Here is an 18,142-nt window from a genome sequence, read left to right on the forward strand (position 1 = left end):
GCCTTTCTGACAAGCAATTTTGGTACTCATTTACGTAGTTTTATTGAATTTGTATCCTTATTTTATTATAATAAATTAAACATGATTAAAAACGATACAGCCGCTCTTGATTTATAAATGGTGTAAGTAAACTGTAAATTCATTGATTGTTAGGCGGTACGAAGTTCGCCGGGTCAGCTAGTGTTATTATAAAGATAAGTTTTCAACAAAGGACTGTTGCATTTGTCCATAGAATGTGTATTATTGCATTTAATTTTGTGCTCATTTTGAAATAGTTCTCTACAGTTATGAGCCAACTCAGCATTTATTCACAGTTAATTTATTATATTTAGTACCCAGTGATTTTAGGTCAGAATTACAAAAATAGTTCAAACCATATATATCCATTAACTTCAATATTCTCTTTTGGTTCTTTATTGTATTTAACAGAATATTTGACGCCATTCCCCAGACAGTGATCCCATATCTTAATTTACTCTCCACCATTGCAAAATTAATCATTAATTTTATGCTAGCAGGTACTATGTGAGCTACAATTCCAATTTTTTTATTATTTTTTTCAATGTGGAGGGTGTAGGAAGGGATATAATTGAAGATTTATGAATCCTTTGTCAAAATTTGGTTTGGATTAACACAATTTTAACATTATCTGGCGTCAGTTTTGCACACCATTTTCAAGTGCAGAAGTAATTTTATTTAAACCTATCATTTTTAATAATATTCGCTGTACTATAGTTTTTATCTGTTCACATTTTTATCCTTGATTTTATCTTTAGCATTAAATAACATGAATATATCGTCATTATTCTAAGATAAGGAAGCACCATAAGTATGACTTTATATGAAATTTATTCGTAGGGAAATTGTACTACTGGGAAATTCTGTACGGAAACAATTCAAACAACAAAAGTCAATCCTCATCTTTTTTTCATGTGAATCTGAACTTTAATGTGACCTGTGCTCCCAGTATGAGTGGGTGAGGCTTTTGAAAAAAGGTTCATTTCATCTAGTGTTGAGGTTTGTGTTTCACTGAACTTTATGTACCTTTTCCCATAAATCATGTTTTCATTTCCACATTTCCATCTTTTCTTGCACAAACGAATCAAATTTAGAAAAGAATCGATTTTCTCTCCAATAATGAACTGAAAATTTTAATTTCAATATGCTGTGACATATAACAATTTTTCCCTTTCTCGCACGCCGTAAAAGTTATCTAAAAAATGGTAGAAACTTGCTAAGGCTTTTACGATAAAATATGGGCCCTCTTTTCTTCCTCGTAAGTGAAAGTAATCAGATTCATGTTATTCTCTCGAACTGTCATACTAAATTTCCTCAATGAACCTATATTACGTTGAAATATATGGGCGCTGTTTCCGCATAGAGGTCATAAGACTCCTCCGTCTGTTAAAGGAACTTAAGCAATAGGGTGGTTTCCTATTATTTTTATTGTTTAAATCGAAAGATTATTACTGCTGGAGTAAGTATTTCAATCTTTTAGATTTTTAAATGACGATATCTATTTTTTGCGATTAAATGAAAAGAGAAAATTTTAAAGCACACAAAAACGCGACGGCTAAGTATGAATGCTGGGAAAAGTCCGTTTGACGCTATTCTGGTTCCCGCTACCGCGCTACCCGCCACCGTGAGGTGACCTTGGGGCGAGGGTATGTGCTTCGCCGCGATGCAGGCTGCTAGCAGGAAGCAGAGTACCCTGCTAGCAGGTAGCGCTTGGCTTAAATAAGGATGATTAATACTCAATCAAACGAAGGAAACTTTCCAACCTTAGGCAATTTTAATAAGTGATTATTGAGAGATGTTTCCCTGAGCTATGTGCCTAATGCATGTATCGGTAATCTCAGACGATGTAAAAATCCTATCTACTCGTATAGAAACTAGGTCCCTGTGACGTCACGTGGAGTGGCATCGTATGGGCGCCAATCTGGCCTTTTTTTAATGATGTTAAAAATGACCATTAAAATTCGTATGGGATTTCTAAAACCAAATAATTTGTCTATTGTAAATACACTAATGGTGGGAAACGAATCGCAATCAATGCCTTTCGTTTTCTTTCGTGAAGGAAACTACCCTATTTTAAACAACAGAATCTTTGAACCAAGCGCTCCGATTCGCCGTGAGTTTAGCCTATTCCCAAATGCTTTGAAAACATGGGCGTACCCAGCGAGGGGCAAGGGGGGGGGCCAGCTGCCCTCCCCCCCCCCTAGAAGCAAAAATCGCAAAAGTCTTTAATTAAAATCAGTACTGAATTGAAACGAAAGTATTCAACAAATTTTCTTCAAACCCACGAAAAATGATATGCATTGCTAGATATAAGATATGTAAGAAAAATTAAAGCTATTTTTTCAAGAAAATAATCTAATAAACTAATAAAGCGCTGTTATAATTTTCTTAAAATGTTTTTTTCATTCACCTTTTCCATGCTAAAATGTCACAACTTGGCTTGCCCCCCTAGACAGTGGCTTACCCCCCCCCCCCCCTAGTTATGATCCTGGGTACGTTCATGCTTGGATACATATTAATATCCGTCAGGCAAAGCATTCAAAGCCATCTGTTGCCCAGAGGATCTGGCAACAAGGCAAAATCGCTGAAAATCGGAGCGCTTTGCTTTCTGTAGTTTAAAAATGATGCGTTATCGGCATAAAAATCATCAGTAACTTTGATTCCTACTGGTATCAGCTATCCTGGGTTAAAATTTCGTGACAGAACTTTTCTCCGCTATATATATCCTCAATTTTCCTGTACTCTTCACCTTGAAAATGTTATGCTGTAACGAAATCATGGTCGAACAAAATAAATTACCATGCAGAAAAAGCAAAGTTATCATTCTTTAAATTCGATAAACGACCGATATTTCCACCAAGTCATGCCCGCTACTTTTATTTATCTTTCAGCCATTTGCTATTGATATACTCGTCCATAGACATTACCTCTTTAAGGCGTAGTTACACGATACAATAACACGTACGACTTGAAGTCTAAATGTATGAACGCGTGAACGAACACGAAAATGCACCGTGTAACCACCCAACTTGTGCGAAGGCATGAGCAGAAAATAGAACCTGTTCTACTTTGGTTCATACATTCGTACATGTTCCGTTCCTCTCCACAAAAGTCGCGTATAAAATTCCCGTAAACAGGCCTTAAATGTCTAAACACATGAAAGATTTTGGTGGAACGGAACATGAACTAAATAAGAACAGAGTATATTATCCGTTCGTTCATTCGAATAATTTGGGTGGTAACACGGTTCATTTTGGCGTTCATTCTCGCGTTCATACTTGTCGAAACTTGAAGAAACGTGTTGTATAGTGTAATATTCAGACCAATAGAAGCTAAATATGTGTAGCATCTTCGATCGCTTTTTAATCGTTTTTCAAAAATCTCCCTTTCCACTGATCGTCGTCACCTACGCTTAATAGGGTTGTCCATTATTTTATTTACTCTTTTCACTTATCGTCCATACAAACAGACATTAACTCATACGTGTAAATGTATCGTTTAAACCTTTTTAACCCAGAGCTGCTTCTGGGAGAAATTTAATTTTAAGACTCCAGATTTTTAAAATGTGAACATTTTGTGCTCCAACATAATTATTGTTGCCGATACATGAAACATAATAAAAGATATACTGATATGTACGTTCCTCAAAAGTTTAACCAACCGACCCAGGTTTCGACATGTGCACTATGTCGGTTACACTATGGAGATTACATAGTGTACATGTTGAAAGGACCAAAGAACCAAATTTCCAAAGGACCTTTGAAAATGACATAGTGTACATATCGAAACCTGGGTCGGTCGGTTGAACTGTTGTGGAACATACAACTCAGTGTATCTTTTAGAATATTTCCTGTCACCAGGTTTCACCAAATATCGCCATCCAGCCGATCATTACCGATACATATTTCGCCATTAACTTTTACAGCACAAAAGAATACGTAGTTTAAATCTTTCCTGAATAGGGCTGAAAATATTTGCATTTTTTATGCTACTTAGAAGCAGCACTGAGTTACATTGGGTTTAAAGTGAGTAGATATCCTCACGTTTCTACAAACACATACAGGGATCTTAAAATCTCAGGATCCCGATTAGATCTTAACTCTAGTTAAATATATACAACTTTAAAGTTAGATTTTTGATTAAAGCGATGATTTACTTTGGTTATTAAATTTATTCATTGCAAGCATCCGTTACATTTGATTTAACCTGCTATTTCATCAATTTTAGCTATGATTTCCTTTGATTAAAAGTGTGCAGATTTCACGTTTTTATAGACTCAAACAGGGATCTTAAAACCTCGGGTTACCGAATGGACCTTAACTAAAGTTCAACTCCAGTCGACCCGTAAACCTTTCGTGAATAGAGCTGAAAATGTGCATTTTTTATGTTGTAAAAAAGGAAGATACTCAAACGGCCGTATAAAATTCTCCCACACCTCGTCCACCTTGCAAGTAAAAATTGTCGCTGTGTTGGTGTGCGGGAAGGGGAGAGATTCATCGCAGGGACCAAACCCAAGCCGCTCAACCGGATTAGCCCAAAAATCACTCACACATTCACTCAGAACAAACAATCAAAACAAGTTCGTTACGGGGGGGTGTAAGAACCTCAACTAAGGTTTCTTATACCACAAAAAAACTGGAATCTCCACAGGGAAGGCCTGCTTAGGATAATCAGTGGTTTGTGGATGCACATGAACTCAATAACCAGTCACACTCACATTCACTCACCCACAGATGGATTCACACTTCCGGGAAAAAATAGCTCCATAAGAGAGCGTGGTCAGGGATCGGCAAGGGGACGAGGAACCAAACGTACATGTATTTCGGCCACAAGGTAGCCCTCTTCAGCGTGCTGAAGGAAAAAGAAAAGCACAAACAACACAAGGCTGAAAGTGATTTTATGCGGCCATTTGCATTTTTTATGTTGCTTTGAAGCAACATTAATGGGTTAAACAGACCTTTAGACAATGAAAAACACTGGATGAGGAAAAATATTTTTTTATTACAAAAAGGAACTTTTTTTCTTACATATTTTTGGCGGGTGTGATTAGGCATATGAGAGGGTGAACTTTTCACTTCCTGTAAGGTCCTTGGTGGAACGATCCCTGATTCGAATGGTGCTGACCCTGTTGGTGATGCTGCTGTCCCTGGTGATGGTGTTGCTGCCCCTGATGGTTGTACCCCCCCTGGCCACCTGAAAACCCGCCGGAAGCGCCCCCGGAGTAGTATCCCCCTCCCTGAGTACCTCCTGCCCCACCGTATCCACCGCTGCCCCCTGGTCCGCTAGGGCGCGCCTCCCCCTGATACGTCACTTGCGCGTTGAATCCTGTCTGGTCGGTGGCCGTGTAAGTCACAATTTGCGTCCTGCCGTCCGGGAGAAGAACCCGGTACTCTCCGCGCACGCTGCCGCTGCCGTCCCCGCTCTCGCTGTGGCTGTAGTCGTTGCCTGTGTAAGCGTCCTTGACGGCGTATGAATACTCGTACGGCTGTGGTACCCACTGTAAAGAGATTATGTATCTAAATTAGATCTATCCTGATCAATAATACTTATGATGGGTTATCACATCTCGGACTTGTAGTTTTAATTAGATCTATCCCAATAAATAATCCTTATTATGGCTTATCACATCACGCACTGGTTTTTTTCATAAATTGAGTTTTTTTCTTTCTCTAGTCCTCTATGTTTAATGTTGTCGCCAAAATAGATCTGTTCTGTAATTACTTGAAATAAAGATCTCTTTATACCGGTTGCGGAAAAATTGTGCCCCGAAATTTAAATCCTGGGCAGCAATTGAACCAAATTGTGAAAGCAATTGAATAAAAATTACTAATGATTTTTAGGCCGATAAGGTATCATTTTTAAGCTGCAGAAACTTTAAGCGAACGCAGATTGGCAGCGAGTATTCACTATTTTCTGATGCCATGGATACATCGCAATCACGGGGGGAAAGCATTCTAAGTCATAAGTTGTCCAGAGCATCCGACAAGTTAAACTCGCGGCGAAGCGGAACGATTAATGATCATAATTATCTTGCAAATGAGCACCATTCGCCGAGTAAAACAAGACTTTTACGTCATTTGCAAGGTCATTCGAATGATCTTGCAAGTGATCCGTGGTCGTGAAAAACGGCCATTAGATCATTAAAATTGTATGATCATTCGAATATCGGAAAATCTCCGTTTTATACGGTGAATAATGCTCATTCACAAGATCATAAGAAATATCATTCATCGTGTAAAATGGCCTTTGCGTATACCCTTATTTTTATATTTTTAGTCTAAGTGGAAAATTTTCTTTTTCCAATTCTCGGAATTGTTATCATTATTGTATTTTGGTAGCATCATATATAATCACCTTCTGCTGTTCTTTAGACCGTTTCCACAATTTGTCTTGTCTCTCCGACACATCTCCATGGTTTTCCCACCATTTTTAAGATCGTCTGCCCCAAGTTAATTGTTTGCCTCTCAGTATTTTTCCGTTGGGGATTCACATACTTCCATTCTTCTTTTTGTCATGTTCCGTTATTGCTGTTCCAACGCTGATTTCATAAGAGAAAATAACTAATCTCATAATGTACATTTCGATAGCTCAATTCGACCATAGCTAACCTAGTCTATCATAGAAAAGCTTTCTGTGCTCATTTTGCCTTGTTTTCTTCGAAAATAATTATCTTTCGGGATAAATTGATGAGGTAAAGCGGGTTCTTTTCATGGATGCCTGATGAGTCGAATATAGAACAAGGTTATTTTTGTATGAAAGAGTATTGAATTTGTGTTGAGATATGATAAAAGTCACGCCTATAATAATCAAACCCTAAAAATCGAAATATATTTGGCAACGGTGCAAGTCAGTGAAATTTTACTCCCCATTTCCCATTATCAATGTGGATTGTGGCAAAAGTTGAATTTATTTCACTCTCAAATTAGTCTCAGTCAAATAAATCTCTAAATGAGTGAAATGGCCGAATAGTATTATTGGTATTCCCTCAAAGCTCTCGTTAAGCTCAAAGTTTAATTGTTTCAGACAATCATAACCGTTAATTTCCGTCCAACCTTCATTATTTTATGTCGTTAAAAATCCAGATTATAAAATAAAATATCGAAAAGGCTGGAGATCCAAGAAAAGCCGTTTCTGTGGTAATTGCGCAGTGCATCAAAAAAAATGTTCGCGTTGCCATAGCTCAGTAAATAAGGAATTGCAAGCCCATGTTTGTGGAAAAAAATGCAAAAAACTGTCTCCCCCTAATTTATACGATGAAGGATAAGATGCCTTAAGGATAGTGAAACCATTTCCAACTAGATTGTATATATTACGAGTCTGCAGCTGGTAAGGTAACGAGGTGGAAGACCATTACCATGGATACGAAGCGTGTTTAAGCAGAAATGAAATGACAAGTGTAGAATAATTGATTAAAATTAATGATTGAAGTTACATATTCACCAAGGAATTATTGCAGATTTCTCCTGAAACTCCCTACATATGGCCAACGAAATCGTGCATCCCCATTTCACTGACCTGAAGAAGCCGATTGAAACGCCGGCGTAACTGCTGTCGAAGACCAAGAAATTACGCGAAATAAATCGACTGGAGGCCTTCGAGTTGTGGGTCTGGATAAGGATGGAGAACGTGAGGTGGATGGAGAGGAAGAGGAACGACAAATTGCAGTGCATGGTGGGTAGGGAAAGACAGCTTCTAAGAGAGATACGAGGATTTGGATGGAGCGAGTACTGAGCGGGGAGATGTTGAAAATAGTGTTAGAGGGAAGAATGATTGGATTGGTAATAATTATTCACCCAAGATACTTAAAAGATAATAAATCCCGAAAGTAATTTTGTTTCACATTTCTACATCCACATCTACGTAATACCCTGCAAGCCGCCTAAAAATTGTGTGGCAGGGGGTGTTAGGACACCAGCCGTTTACAAATAGATAGGAAGTGCTCTATGGAAATTAAGACTAGCATTTATTAAAGTCCTTTATGGTTCGGGGGAAAAACGAATTCCCAGATCTATCCGTTAGGCTAATTATCTCTCTTAATTTATCGCTTCTGTCGGACCTGGAAATATAGTGGAGCTCTAGCATTATGCTCTCCGTGTCGCCATTAAAGACATACATTCTCAAATGTTCAGGCAATCTAAGAAGCAATCCGAACTGATGTGAGTGCTGATGATAACTCACCTGTGAATGATCCTCGTGATGGCCGCCACCTTGGTGCTTGTTTCCACCGCTACCACCGTACTGTCCACCGAAGTTGTTGCTAGGGGTGCCGTAGGATGTTGAAGGCCTGCTGTGCTGTTGCTGAGGGGGCGGGCGGTAATTGTTCTGCGGGGGGCGGTATGCGTTCTGTTGCTGTGGGTTGTAGGAGCTCTGCTGGGGCGTGCCGTATGAGGATGGAGGCGGTGGGGGCCTGAAGGCGGGCTGCGTGTTGTAGTTGTTCTGGGGGCGAAAGGGAGGGGGCGTGCCGGGGGCGCCGTATTCGGAGGACAGGGAGAGGCTGGAGACGTCCCGGGCCCCCCTGGGCCCTGCTTCGGGGACCTTGCTGCCGAAGGAGTCGACCTCGGGTTCTTTGTCTTCTGCGCGGATGGTAGCTAGGCAGGCGGCCACGGCCAGCGCCACCAGCGGCGTTTTCTGAAAACAAAAGAGGGCACAGTGAGGAGAATATTACAATATTAAGAAGATACCGCACTCGTTCTTTTTTTCGTGACGTATTACTGTTTAGAAAAATATGATAATATTAAGATGAAGATAATATGAAAATATTAAGGTGACCCCTCCATCGGTCTTTTTTCGTGACGTATCACTCGTTTCGAAAAAATATGCAACAACCCCAAAATGGAGTTGAATTTAAAATCACTTCAACCCTGCTGACCTTCTTAATTATATAATTTTGTCTATTTCTTGTGTGTGAGTGGGTCACTTTCGTAAGCGAGAGCTTCACAAACCTGTGTGAGTGAATGCGTGTGTCCTACGCGGACATTTGTTCCTTGGAGCAAATCCGCGAGGTTCGTGAGTGAGCTGCGCGTTTGTTTTGTTTCATAGTATTTTATCTTGTTTTCCGTGTATTACCCCCCCTGTCAGCCTTGTAACTTCTCACCCCCCACCTTGCCCATCAAATAGTACGGCCATGGGGATTTTCTTTTTACCATTCAACGGCCGTAGTTCGTTTTATCACTTTTTACTTAAACCCTGTATTTTTGCGAATATATTACACATCTGCATTGGAAATGGCCTCTTGGAAGCCGAAATAGCGCTATTCACACGCCATTTATTGCCATTGCACCATTAATTGCGTGTGTAATATTTGTATATTCTATGTACCACATTAACTATGTTGTATTTTGCATGTAACATGACATTAACTTTCACTCAGTAGGTTTTCGCAGGTTTTTCACGCCCCCCTTCTTGTGTGGGCGTTTTCCTGCGGTGGGTTTTTTTCGCTGAAGGAAACTATACCCTTATCCTCATATTTTTTCCCACGAACAGAAAACTTTTTTTTACGCAAAGTCTTCTCACATACTTGTTTATCTTTTTTGACATTTCACAAATAGTTTATATAGTATATGTTTTGTATTTTAAACGTTTATCTACCGTTTTTAAATATGTTTGCATTGACACTATCGAGGGGCTAGGTGGAAGAGGGGACTTCTTAGTCTCAACCTCGCCCTAATAAAGACATTATTTGTGTTAATATACATCTGTATTTGAACCTATTATCTTGGTATTTTTAGCCCTTGTGAGTGTCTTTGCGTGTACGGGTGTGTGCAGTGGCGCCGACTCCATGGGGCCTGAGGGGGCCCGAGCCCCCTCAAAGATTCGTTTGGGGGGGCGGAGCCCCCTCAATATTTCAAGAAAATAATTAAGTTATATTATGCTTTGTGAAATCACAAAAATATATTGGTAATTTTTATTTCCCATGTTTGACAATAGTTACCTTTTAAAATAAATTCAACAACGTGTTAAAACAAATAATTATAAAGTTAAGCAGGTTAACTGAATCAGGTGGTGTGAATCATGATAGTGTTTCGGTGCTACGACACACTTTGAATTTAACCTCTTCCCAGGGAAAGATCTCGGATATGGGCCCCCCCAATATTTTTTATTTGTCGGCGCCCCTGGGTGTGTGTGTGTGTGTGTGAATTACGTGGTGAGGCTTGCCGGTTGAGGGACTGTAGTTAGTCCATGCGATCTTTCACTCCACCTCCGCAAATCAATGCACAAAAAACCCGGGTCGGTGTAAAACGGAGAAATGCAACAAGTAACGGCTTTTGAAGCGTTTTATTGTGCCATTTCATCCCCTAAAATCTCTCTGTGAAACGAGTAGGCACTTTGTAACATTCACCCGTCTTTCAAATTTGATAATTTTGCTTCATTATCTTCTCGGAGATAAACGTTTTACATTGAAGATGCTGGAAAATGTTCTCGAGTGTCTTCTATATGTATCCGGTGAATTTATGGACACTAGTTTTAACGAATGATTAGATTAACGAGAGCGATGAAATATACAAAAGGAGACGATCAGGCGAAGAGGAGTGATGGTTTGCAGTCTGTTCAAAAGCCATCCGTACAGTTTCGTACACTGACGACTAATTTAAAACCGCAACACATATTCACTTATCTTCTAAATCTTCTAACCTGAATGTAAGCCATAAAAACTTGTAAAAGACGTCGTCAAAGAATTTTGTCGGCCCGAGTATGAGACTAGATAATCGAAGAGATGGCATACGATTCCAAATATAAACGCAAGAAATATCGCTATTCAAAGGTCAGTTCCTAATAATTTAGTAATAATTGAAGTGGTATATTCTTAGTTCATCCTTTTCCTAGCAACAATAACTCTGAGATAAAAAATCAAAACCCAATTAATCAACTTGTAGACTCGTGTGTTTTGGCATAATCCAAAATTAGGTGAAATCCATATTTTACTGCTTTATACCAATTTTATTCATTCAATTAACAAGTGTTTGGGCCTGAGTTTATGTTAGAGTGAATTCTTACAATGTCTCCTAAAAAGTTTTTTTTGCTACTTTTACTTTGCGTTTTGAGCTAAGAAGAGATCAAAATGCTCCTATCATTATTGAAAATCCCAGATCGCGGGAATGTTGCGGGGTAAATCGCCTGCCTTGACCGGGATTCGAACCCGTATTTCTCGAACTCAACCAAGGCTACCCATAGCACGTTTCATCTGTTTGTATTCATTTAAAAAAATTGAGGAGTTTGGCCAGGATTTTATGATCTTTACATTTTACATGAGACAATGTAATCAAAACACATTAAATTAAATTCGTAGGGTTATAAATGCGCATTTTATGGTAACTAATGAAAATTTATGGTCATATTTTTTAATGATGAAAGCATATTTATTATGTATTCAATGTTTATGACCATTTTTGGTTTGATCATCTTTCTGGCTCGTATATCAGAGTTTCTCTTAACCGCCTCACGATATGCTTCTATTGTCTCTCATAGTTTCTGTGGGCTACGTCGTAAAATCATTTCAGAATTGCGGGAATAATCGTAATTTTCTTCTTAAAACCCTTCATCCGATATTCCACCTTCTCCTAATGTATCTCACGACCTAAAAATTCGCTGTCGCTTTCCACGAAACAGATGTTTATAAGGAAAGCGCCTTACTCGCTATTGTGGTGACAATTAGCTTACTCACAGTTATGGTTACAATAAAGTAAAAAAAGATTTAAAAAACACGCTTTTTCCAAAAAGTGTAAAATACACTTAAAAAAGAGCTTATCATCTCTAGGAGAATAAGCGTGGATGCTAATAACGTTTACTAGAAATGAGTGTTGAGGGTTAAGATTGGTACGTAATATTAAGATATAATCCTAATCTACACGCCTACGCCTTATTTTTTGAGCGATGAAATCCATATTACTTAAATTTTTGTGTTTTATATACTTCTCTTGGAAAATTGTGCTTTTATATCTTTTCCATTTAATTATTTTTCTAATCTTGTATTAATTTCTGATATTGAAGTATGTAAACTTTAAAATTTGAAACACAAATTTTCGGAATGAGCTCGTTTCCTCCGAAAACTTTCAGTGTCCAAAGTTCTAGAATAGAGTACTGCCATCTATTGAGACATTTTGAAACTATTTTTCACAATGGAATATATATTAATTAAACAATTTAAGCATAATGGATCGAAATTTTAAATTTCTAATCATTAAATATTGTACTGTTATCAGAAGCAATTGTGTAAAATTTCAAGCCAACAATGGGAGTTGGGCTAAAAATCAATTAAAAGACTCCATCGATGAAATGAACAAACGGAAGAAGCAAGTTAGTGAAAAGTGTATTCATGTACGTCTTTTACAATTGCTATTCTGACGGTTTTATTTTAGTTTCGACCCGAATTAGTTTTCACTTCGATTTCGCTTCGACCCGGAGTTTAGGATTCAGACAGGAAAAATGATTTTTCCTGCATAGAATATTCCTAATTTTCCGTTTTTCTCCGGGCCTTGGTATAGGTGTCATTATGTCAGTTTGCCTTTGCAGCCACTCCAGACTCATATGCGTCAAATAATATATGATAGCCTTCTCATATTTTATTTTCACGCTTTTTAAATCGCTTCAATGATCCAAGCTCAAACGTGGGACATAGTGGAACAACAAAATCCTAAGCATCAAACCGGATCTGTGAAATGCTTATAAGTCATACCTTAGCTGTTTCTTGCATTTAAGGATTTCTCGCAACAATGCTAAATAATCTAGTTCTCCATTTGAGTATTGCATATTTACAAGAACTTTTATTTTTTTTTTTACTCCACTAGGCCACGATTCTTAGAGGTAATTAATATATTAAAAGATAAAATATTTCAAGATTGGTGAGCGGTTCTTTAATAACTTAAATTAAAAATGTCTCTGGTGTGGCAATTTTCTTTCAATTCAACCAAATTCTTATTTTTCTGTTCCTTATAATATTCATTCACATGAAAATCTGAGAGCGAAATATCAGTCTCGAGAAATATATTTCGTTGATATTTTTCGTGTTGTACTCCTGACTTATATCCCAAAAATCACAACCCCTTTATTATACACTATGAAGATTTTCGAGTGCATTTTAGTGTGAACTGACAATCTTTTGCCTAAATTTAACCGTTTTAAAATGTTAGAACAGAGGAAAAAGTGTCAAAGTATTTGGTGAGTCCATCGATCAAATTGTTGATAGAACCAGATAGGAATGTGTGGTGAATTCAAACAGTTAAAAATAATACATTATTTTTAAATGTACGGATTGGGTATATCACCAAAAATGTACCGGGATAAAAGTGATAAAGATTCATTATATGTCATCTTGCAAATCTGTATTGTATCAAAAAAATACTAGAAAGCAATGGCAATTCGCGTTAAGTAGAAATCGTCAGGAAAAGTTAAGTAATACTATACGTACTCTTTTATGAGTTCATAAAAGAAAATTTGTGAAGGAATTTTACGAAACCACCATTAAAGTCAACACCTAGAGTTTGATCCTCTATTCAATTGCCCACCCAGCCCGCACAAGGGAATAGAATCACTCGTAAGGTGCAGAGAAAATGTCGAGTCCAGAAAAAGCGCTCTGCCTTATCGATGAATGAAAGTGCCTCGCTTTGAAATATAGTAATCATTGAGCCACAAGCTGATTTGATACTCAGAAAACTTGAAGTCTATATAAACTTTAATTCTCACCTCAAAGTAGAAAGAATTTGATTATCACCAGAATAAACCTTTCGTTGTGGCAAATGCTCACTTTGCCTTCATCATTTCTTAAGGGTCAACACAAAATTAACATTTTTGCATGTTTTTGGACTCTCCTGGAATTATTTTCGAGTGAACGCGGCGATAGGAACCAATGTGCTTTGCTGAAATAAATACCGCAATTGTAATATAGAACAATTATTTTGATCGCCAATATAAAAATGTAAATTTTAAGAATCCAACACTTTTATGTATGTACTCTAATTTAATTTTTTGGCAATGTAGTGTTGTAAAGATATTTGGTAATACCTGATAGGGTAAATTAAATGGGGAATTCTTTAAGAAATATGTGAGCATTTTTTCATAAATTATTGTTCTAGAATTAAATTGTCACGGTAGTACAGTAGGGGTCGTGTTAAGCGCTGGACAATCGCGCTAGTGGTACAGCACTGATTTAACTACTCAGAGTCAACCTGAAGAGATTAAACTGATAAATCATTTTACAATTCTGCATTAATCTACAATCAAACCTGAAAAAAAGATTCCTGCTGAAAAGTTAGTCCTATTGCTGTGAAAACATTTAAATGGTTAGAAGATATAAATTGTGCAAATAAATTATAAAACTTTTGTAAGAAAAATCCTTAACACAATTTTGGACGGATAGGGTTTCGTTTATATTTAAATTTGGTAGGCAATATTTCTTGAAGCGAAATAAAAATTAACGTGCCACTAGAAAAACTAGAGGATAAATACTGAAACAAATACTTATATAAATATTGATGCAAATCTTTTCCACGATTATAATAATATTTCAATTATACAGAACAATGTTGAGGATTAAATGGATCGACCGAGTAAGCAGTGAGGAAGTCCTTAGAACAGTAGGTGAGAATAGAAGCATGGTGAAAATCTTGATAAGAAGGATAAAGCTTATAGGCCATATCTTGAGACATGGTGGTCTAATGAAGACAATTGTCGACGGATAAGTCGCCGACGGCAAGAACGGAATAGAAAGACCTCGAATGAAATATATGGAACAGGTAAAGAAAGAGAAGAAATATGTAGGCGTGAAGAGATTGCCGATGGGATAATTGATTGGGAAGCTGCGACAAACCAATCTTAGTATTGCTGCTTGGTGATTATTATGACTCCAATAATCCGGTAAAGCCTTGAGTAATATTTAACATATTAATGAAAAGTACTTGCCTATTCCACCCTTATTTAATCCAAACGACCCAGCTTTCCACACACAATTCCATTTTCAAGGGAATTACTTGCCTCCTGGAAATACCTTGAAAATGGCATTAAGTACCAAAACCTGGGTTATTTGGAATTAGTAAGCGTGGATATAGTCAAGTACTATGCCGAATTTTTTTCCCCATCGGGTGTGGTTTTTGTTAATTTCTCCCAACGTTTCAACGGCTGAGTCTGCCACCGTCGTCAGGTAGAATGTTTCCGGTATTATTTTTATACCGTAAAAATTTTACCCCAGAAGACGATGGCAGACTCAGCCGTTGAAACGTTGGGAGAAATTAACAAAAACCACACGCAGTGGGGAAGCCGTGAAATTTTCCCTCATAGTCAAGTACTTTTCACCATGTAAAAAATATCAAAGATTTCTACCGAAATACAGGAAACTGCATATTTTAACCATGGTTAATATATCCCTCCCTCTATTAATTTTTAGCCTGCAGAGTCACACAAGTTTAGCAGGATCTCCGATAAAACTCTGGTGTCCAAGCACTGCATGAAACAAGTTAATTTGCTCGCAGTCACGCACACGGGTGCTAAATTAAATACAAAACAAAGGATGAAGTTCGCCATGAGAGTTTCTGAGAAAATGGCTTGGTGATGTAACTGGCTAACACGCCTGGCCTGCAATTGAGAGATCCGGGTTCGAATCCCGGCCAAGTCAAAATGTTTTCTCATGACGAACATCATCCTTGGTATATTTAACTGGTATCCATAATGAACATCTCTCTGCCACCTACCTTGTTCATCAGCATCTTCGCGTCTTTGTCCCGCCTCTGGTGCGGAGTTGCAGCTAGTCCTCCGTGGTCCTCTTGAAGGCGCTTCCGAAATTTGACTCTTTGGTCGAGTGACTGGGAGTGTTTGATGTCCTACCCATCCCGACCTGTGCCTTTTATACTTACCCGCTCCTTTCTACAAAGGTGCTTTGCAACTCTCGGACCACTCCCCCTTCCCAAGATCCCGACCCCACACCACAATCGTATCCTTTTCCCTCCTTCCCCCATCCCACTCCAGATCTCTTGAACACATTTCCTTCCGCTAAAAAGACTCCAGAGGAGAGACGTTGGGGGCCTAACCTCGTGGGAGTCCTGGAGTGAAGGTGTGTTGGAGGGTGGGAGAGACCCCTCTTCCCTTCCCCCCCCCCCCCCAGTTTCCCTATTAACCTCCCCCACCCACGTAACACACAGTCTCTTCTGCGTTTGCTACACTTGATGCGTGTGCTGGAGTTCGCTGCACCAGCGCCGTTTCGTCACAAGCGGAAGCCCTCGAACTAGGCGTCCCCCTTCCCCGCCCTTGGTCCTCTTCGCTTGGGGTCGCGCCACTGAGGATCTCTCTGGGAGAGAAAAAAAATGAAAGGGCCGAAGAGAGTGTTTGAAACTCTCAGAACTGAGCAACTTAAACATACAACTGCATGCATTGCAGTGACTCACAATCAGTCGAGATAGGTGACTCTGAGGGCAGAAAAAGCATGAAAGCACAAAATTTAATTTAAAAAATTTGGATAAAATAGAAATAATGATGCAAAAATATTATTAAAACGTTTCTTCTCGCGAAATAAAAGAGTGCAATTAATTTTTTGTTCAATAACTTTTTCAATGATCATTATTATGAAACGATTTAAGTATACCGGTACTAGCCGAGGTGATAACTTACGGGAGTCACCCGCAATGCACACATTGTGCGAAAAATCCACGGAGAAAAAATCATTCGCCCTGACCAGGATGATGGCGATGATTTTTTCTCTATGGATTTTTCGCTCCATTATTATCAAAGTATTCTACCAATTTAGGTAGATTTGTATGGAGTATTAAAGAAATATTCTGGCAATCTCCCTCCCTCATGGACTTACCTAATCAGTTCATAATAAGGTATACCCTCTTTCATTCTATCTAAAAATCCTATTCTTTTCCTTCCTCTGACTTGTTTACCTAACATTCTTCCCTATAACACTGTTTTCAAAATCCTCTACCCGTTAAGTACTCGCTCCATCCATACCTTCTGTCTCCTCCGTATCTCATCTATAAGCTGCTTCTATCCCCCACCATGTCCAGCACTTCACCGTTCCTCTTCCTTTTCCTCCACTTCACCTTCTCCATTTTTCTCTGCACCCACATCTCGAACGCCTCCAGTCTTCTCTCGTCCTCCTTTCTAAGTTTCCACAATTAACATTGATGTGAACAAATTTGTTGTTAAATATGATTGGATTCTTTCCCGGAGAATGAAATTCAACCCGGTGGGAATCCGAGAATAGTTTACCCAAATTTGTTGTTGTAATTATCATTCTCTTTCCTATAAATGATCGCCGCGCCACCATCGAATTTTGGTGGCCATTATTTGAACTAATCTCCATATTTACTTTTAAATTCTGAATAACAGTCAAGATACAATTAATAATCACAATAGAATTGTCAGAATATTACATTGTCATCTAGTTCTGAGTTAACCTGAAAATTTCAGCCTCAAAGCTTACCGGAACGTGGGTTAAAATTGAGTTGCAATATTTCACCCGGACATGATGACAAACAACAAAGCGAGATATTAAAAACATTATAAAATGAATTTCGATGAAATATGTACGATGGTATAAGATAAATAGACTTGAAAGGTGCGATTTATGAAAATTGATTGAGCTTACGAATCGCTGCCTCAGTCGACAATAAGAGGAGAAATAGTTCATAAAAAACATAGCAGATCCTTTTTTCGGCGGCAATAGTTGTGTATTATGATTATAATAACGCGTAGAATTAATAACAATAATAATATCATAATTTTTATTCCTCATAATACAATCAAGCATGAAACAAAATAAAAACTTGGAATTTGACACCCTTTGAGACTTTCACCTCGCTTTATGGTTGCCAACTCACTCATTAACAAATAATCCCAAATTTTAATTTGGCCTGTGCAGCATGTATAATTTCCTATTTAATACGCTTTCATTCAACTGCTGGAGGGCAAAAACTAAAAATGAATGCGCAACAAACACATAAATCATGCAAAAAATATAGTGCCCAAATATGGAAATTAAGTAGTTAAATAAAGGAAAGAAAAAATTTATCATAAGACTTCACAAGATCCGTGCATCACTCCTCGTATGCTGGTTCCTATTTTAAAGAAGTAAGCAAAAACTCAATCTCTAGAGTATCGAGCAACCAATTTCTTACTGATTTCAAGATCTTCCTTT

The 18,142-nt window shown here is 38.1% G+C and overlaps 1 protein-coding gene across 1 annotated transcript; it reads right to left on the reverse strand.

Annotated features, from left to right (window-relative positions):
* Positions 1-4,999: 4,999 nt before the first annotated feature.
* LOC124166811 (pro-resilin-like) lies at positions 5,000-15,805 on the reverse strand. The gene is made up of 3 exons (XM_046544504.1): positions 15,699-15,805; positions 8,197-8,646; positions 5,000-5,515 (listed from the first exon to the last, which is right to left on the reverse strand). Exons 1-3 carry the CDS (start codon positions 15,711-15,713, stop codon positions 5,090-5,092), a joined length of 891 nt encoding a protein of 296 aa, XP_046400460.1. The 5' UTR covers positions 15,714-15,805; the 3' UTR covers positions 5,000-5,089.
* Between the last annotated feature and the right edge of the window lie 2,337 nt (positions 15,806-18,142).

Source organism: Ischnura elegans, chromosome 10 (genome assembly GCF_921293095.1).
Source record: "Ischnura elegans chromosome 10, ioIscEleg1.1, whole genome shotgun sequence".
NCBI classification, from domain to species: Eukaryota; Metazoa; Arthropoda; class Insecta; order Odonata; family Coenagrionidae; genus Ischnura; species Ischnura elegans.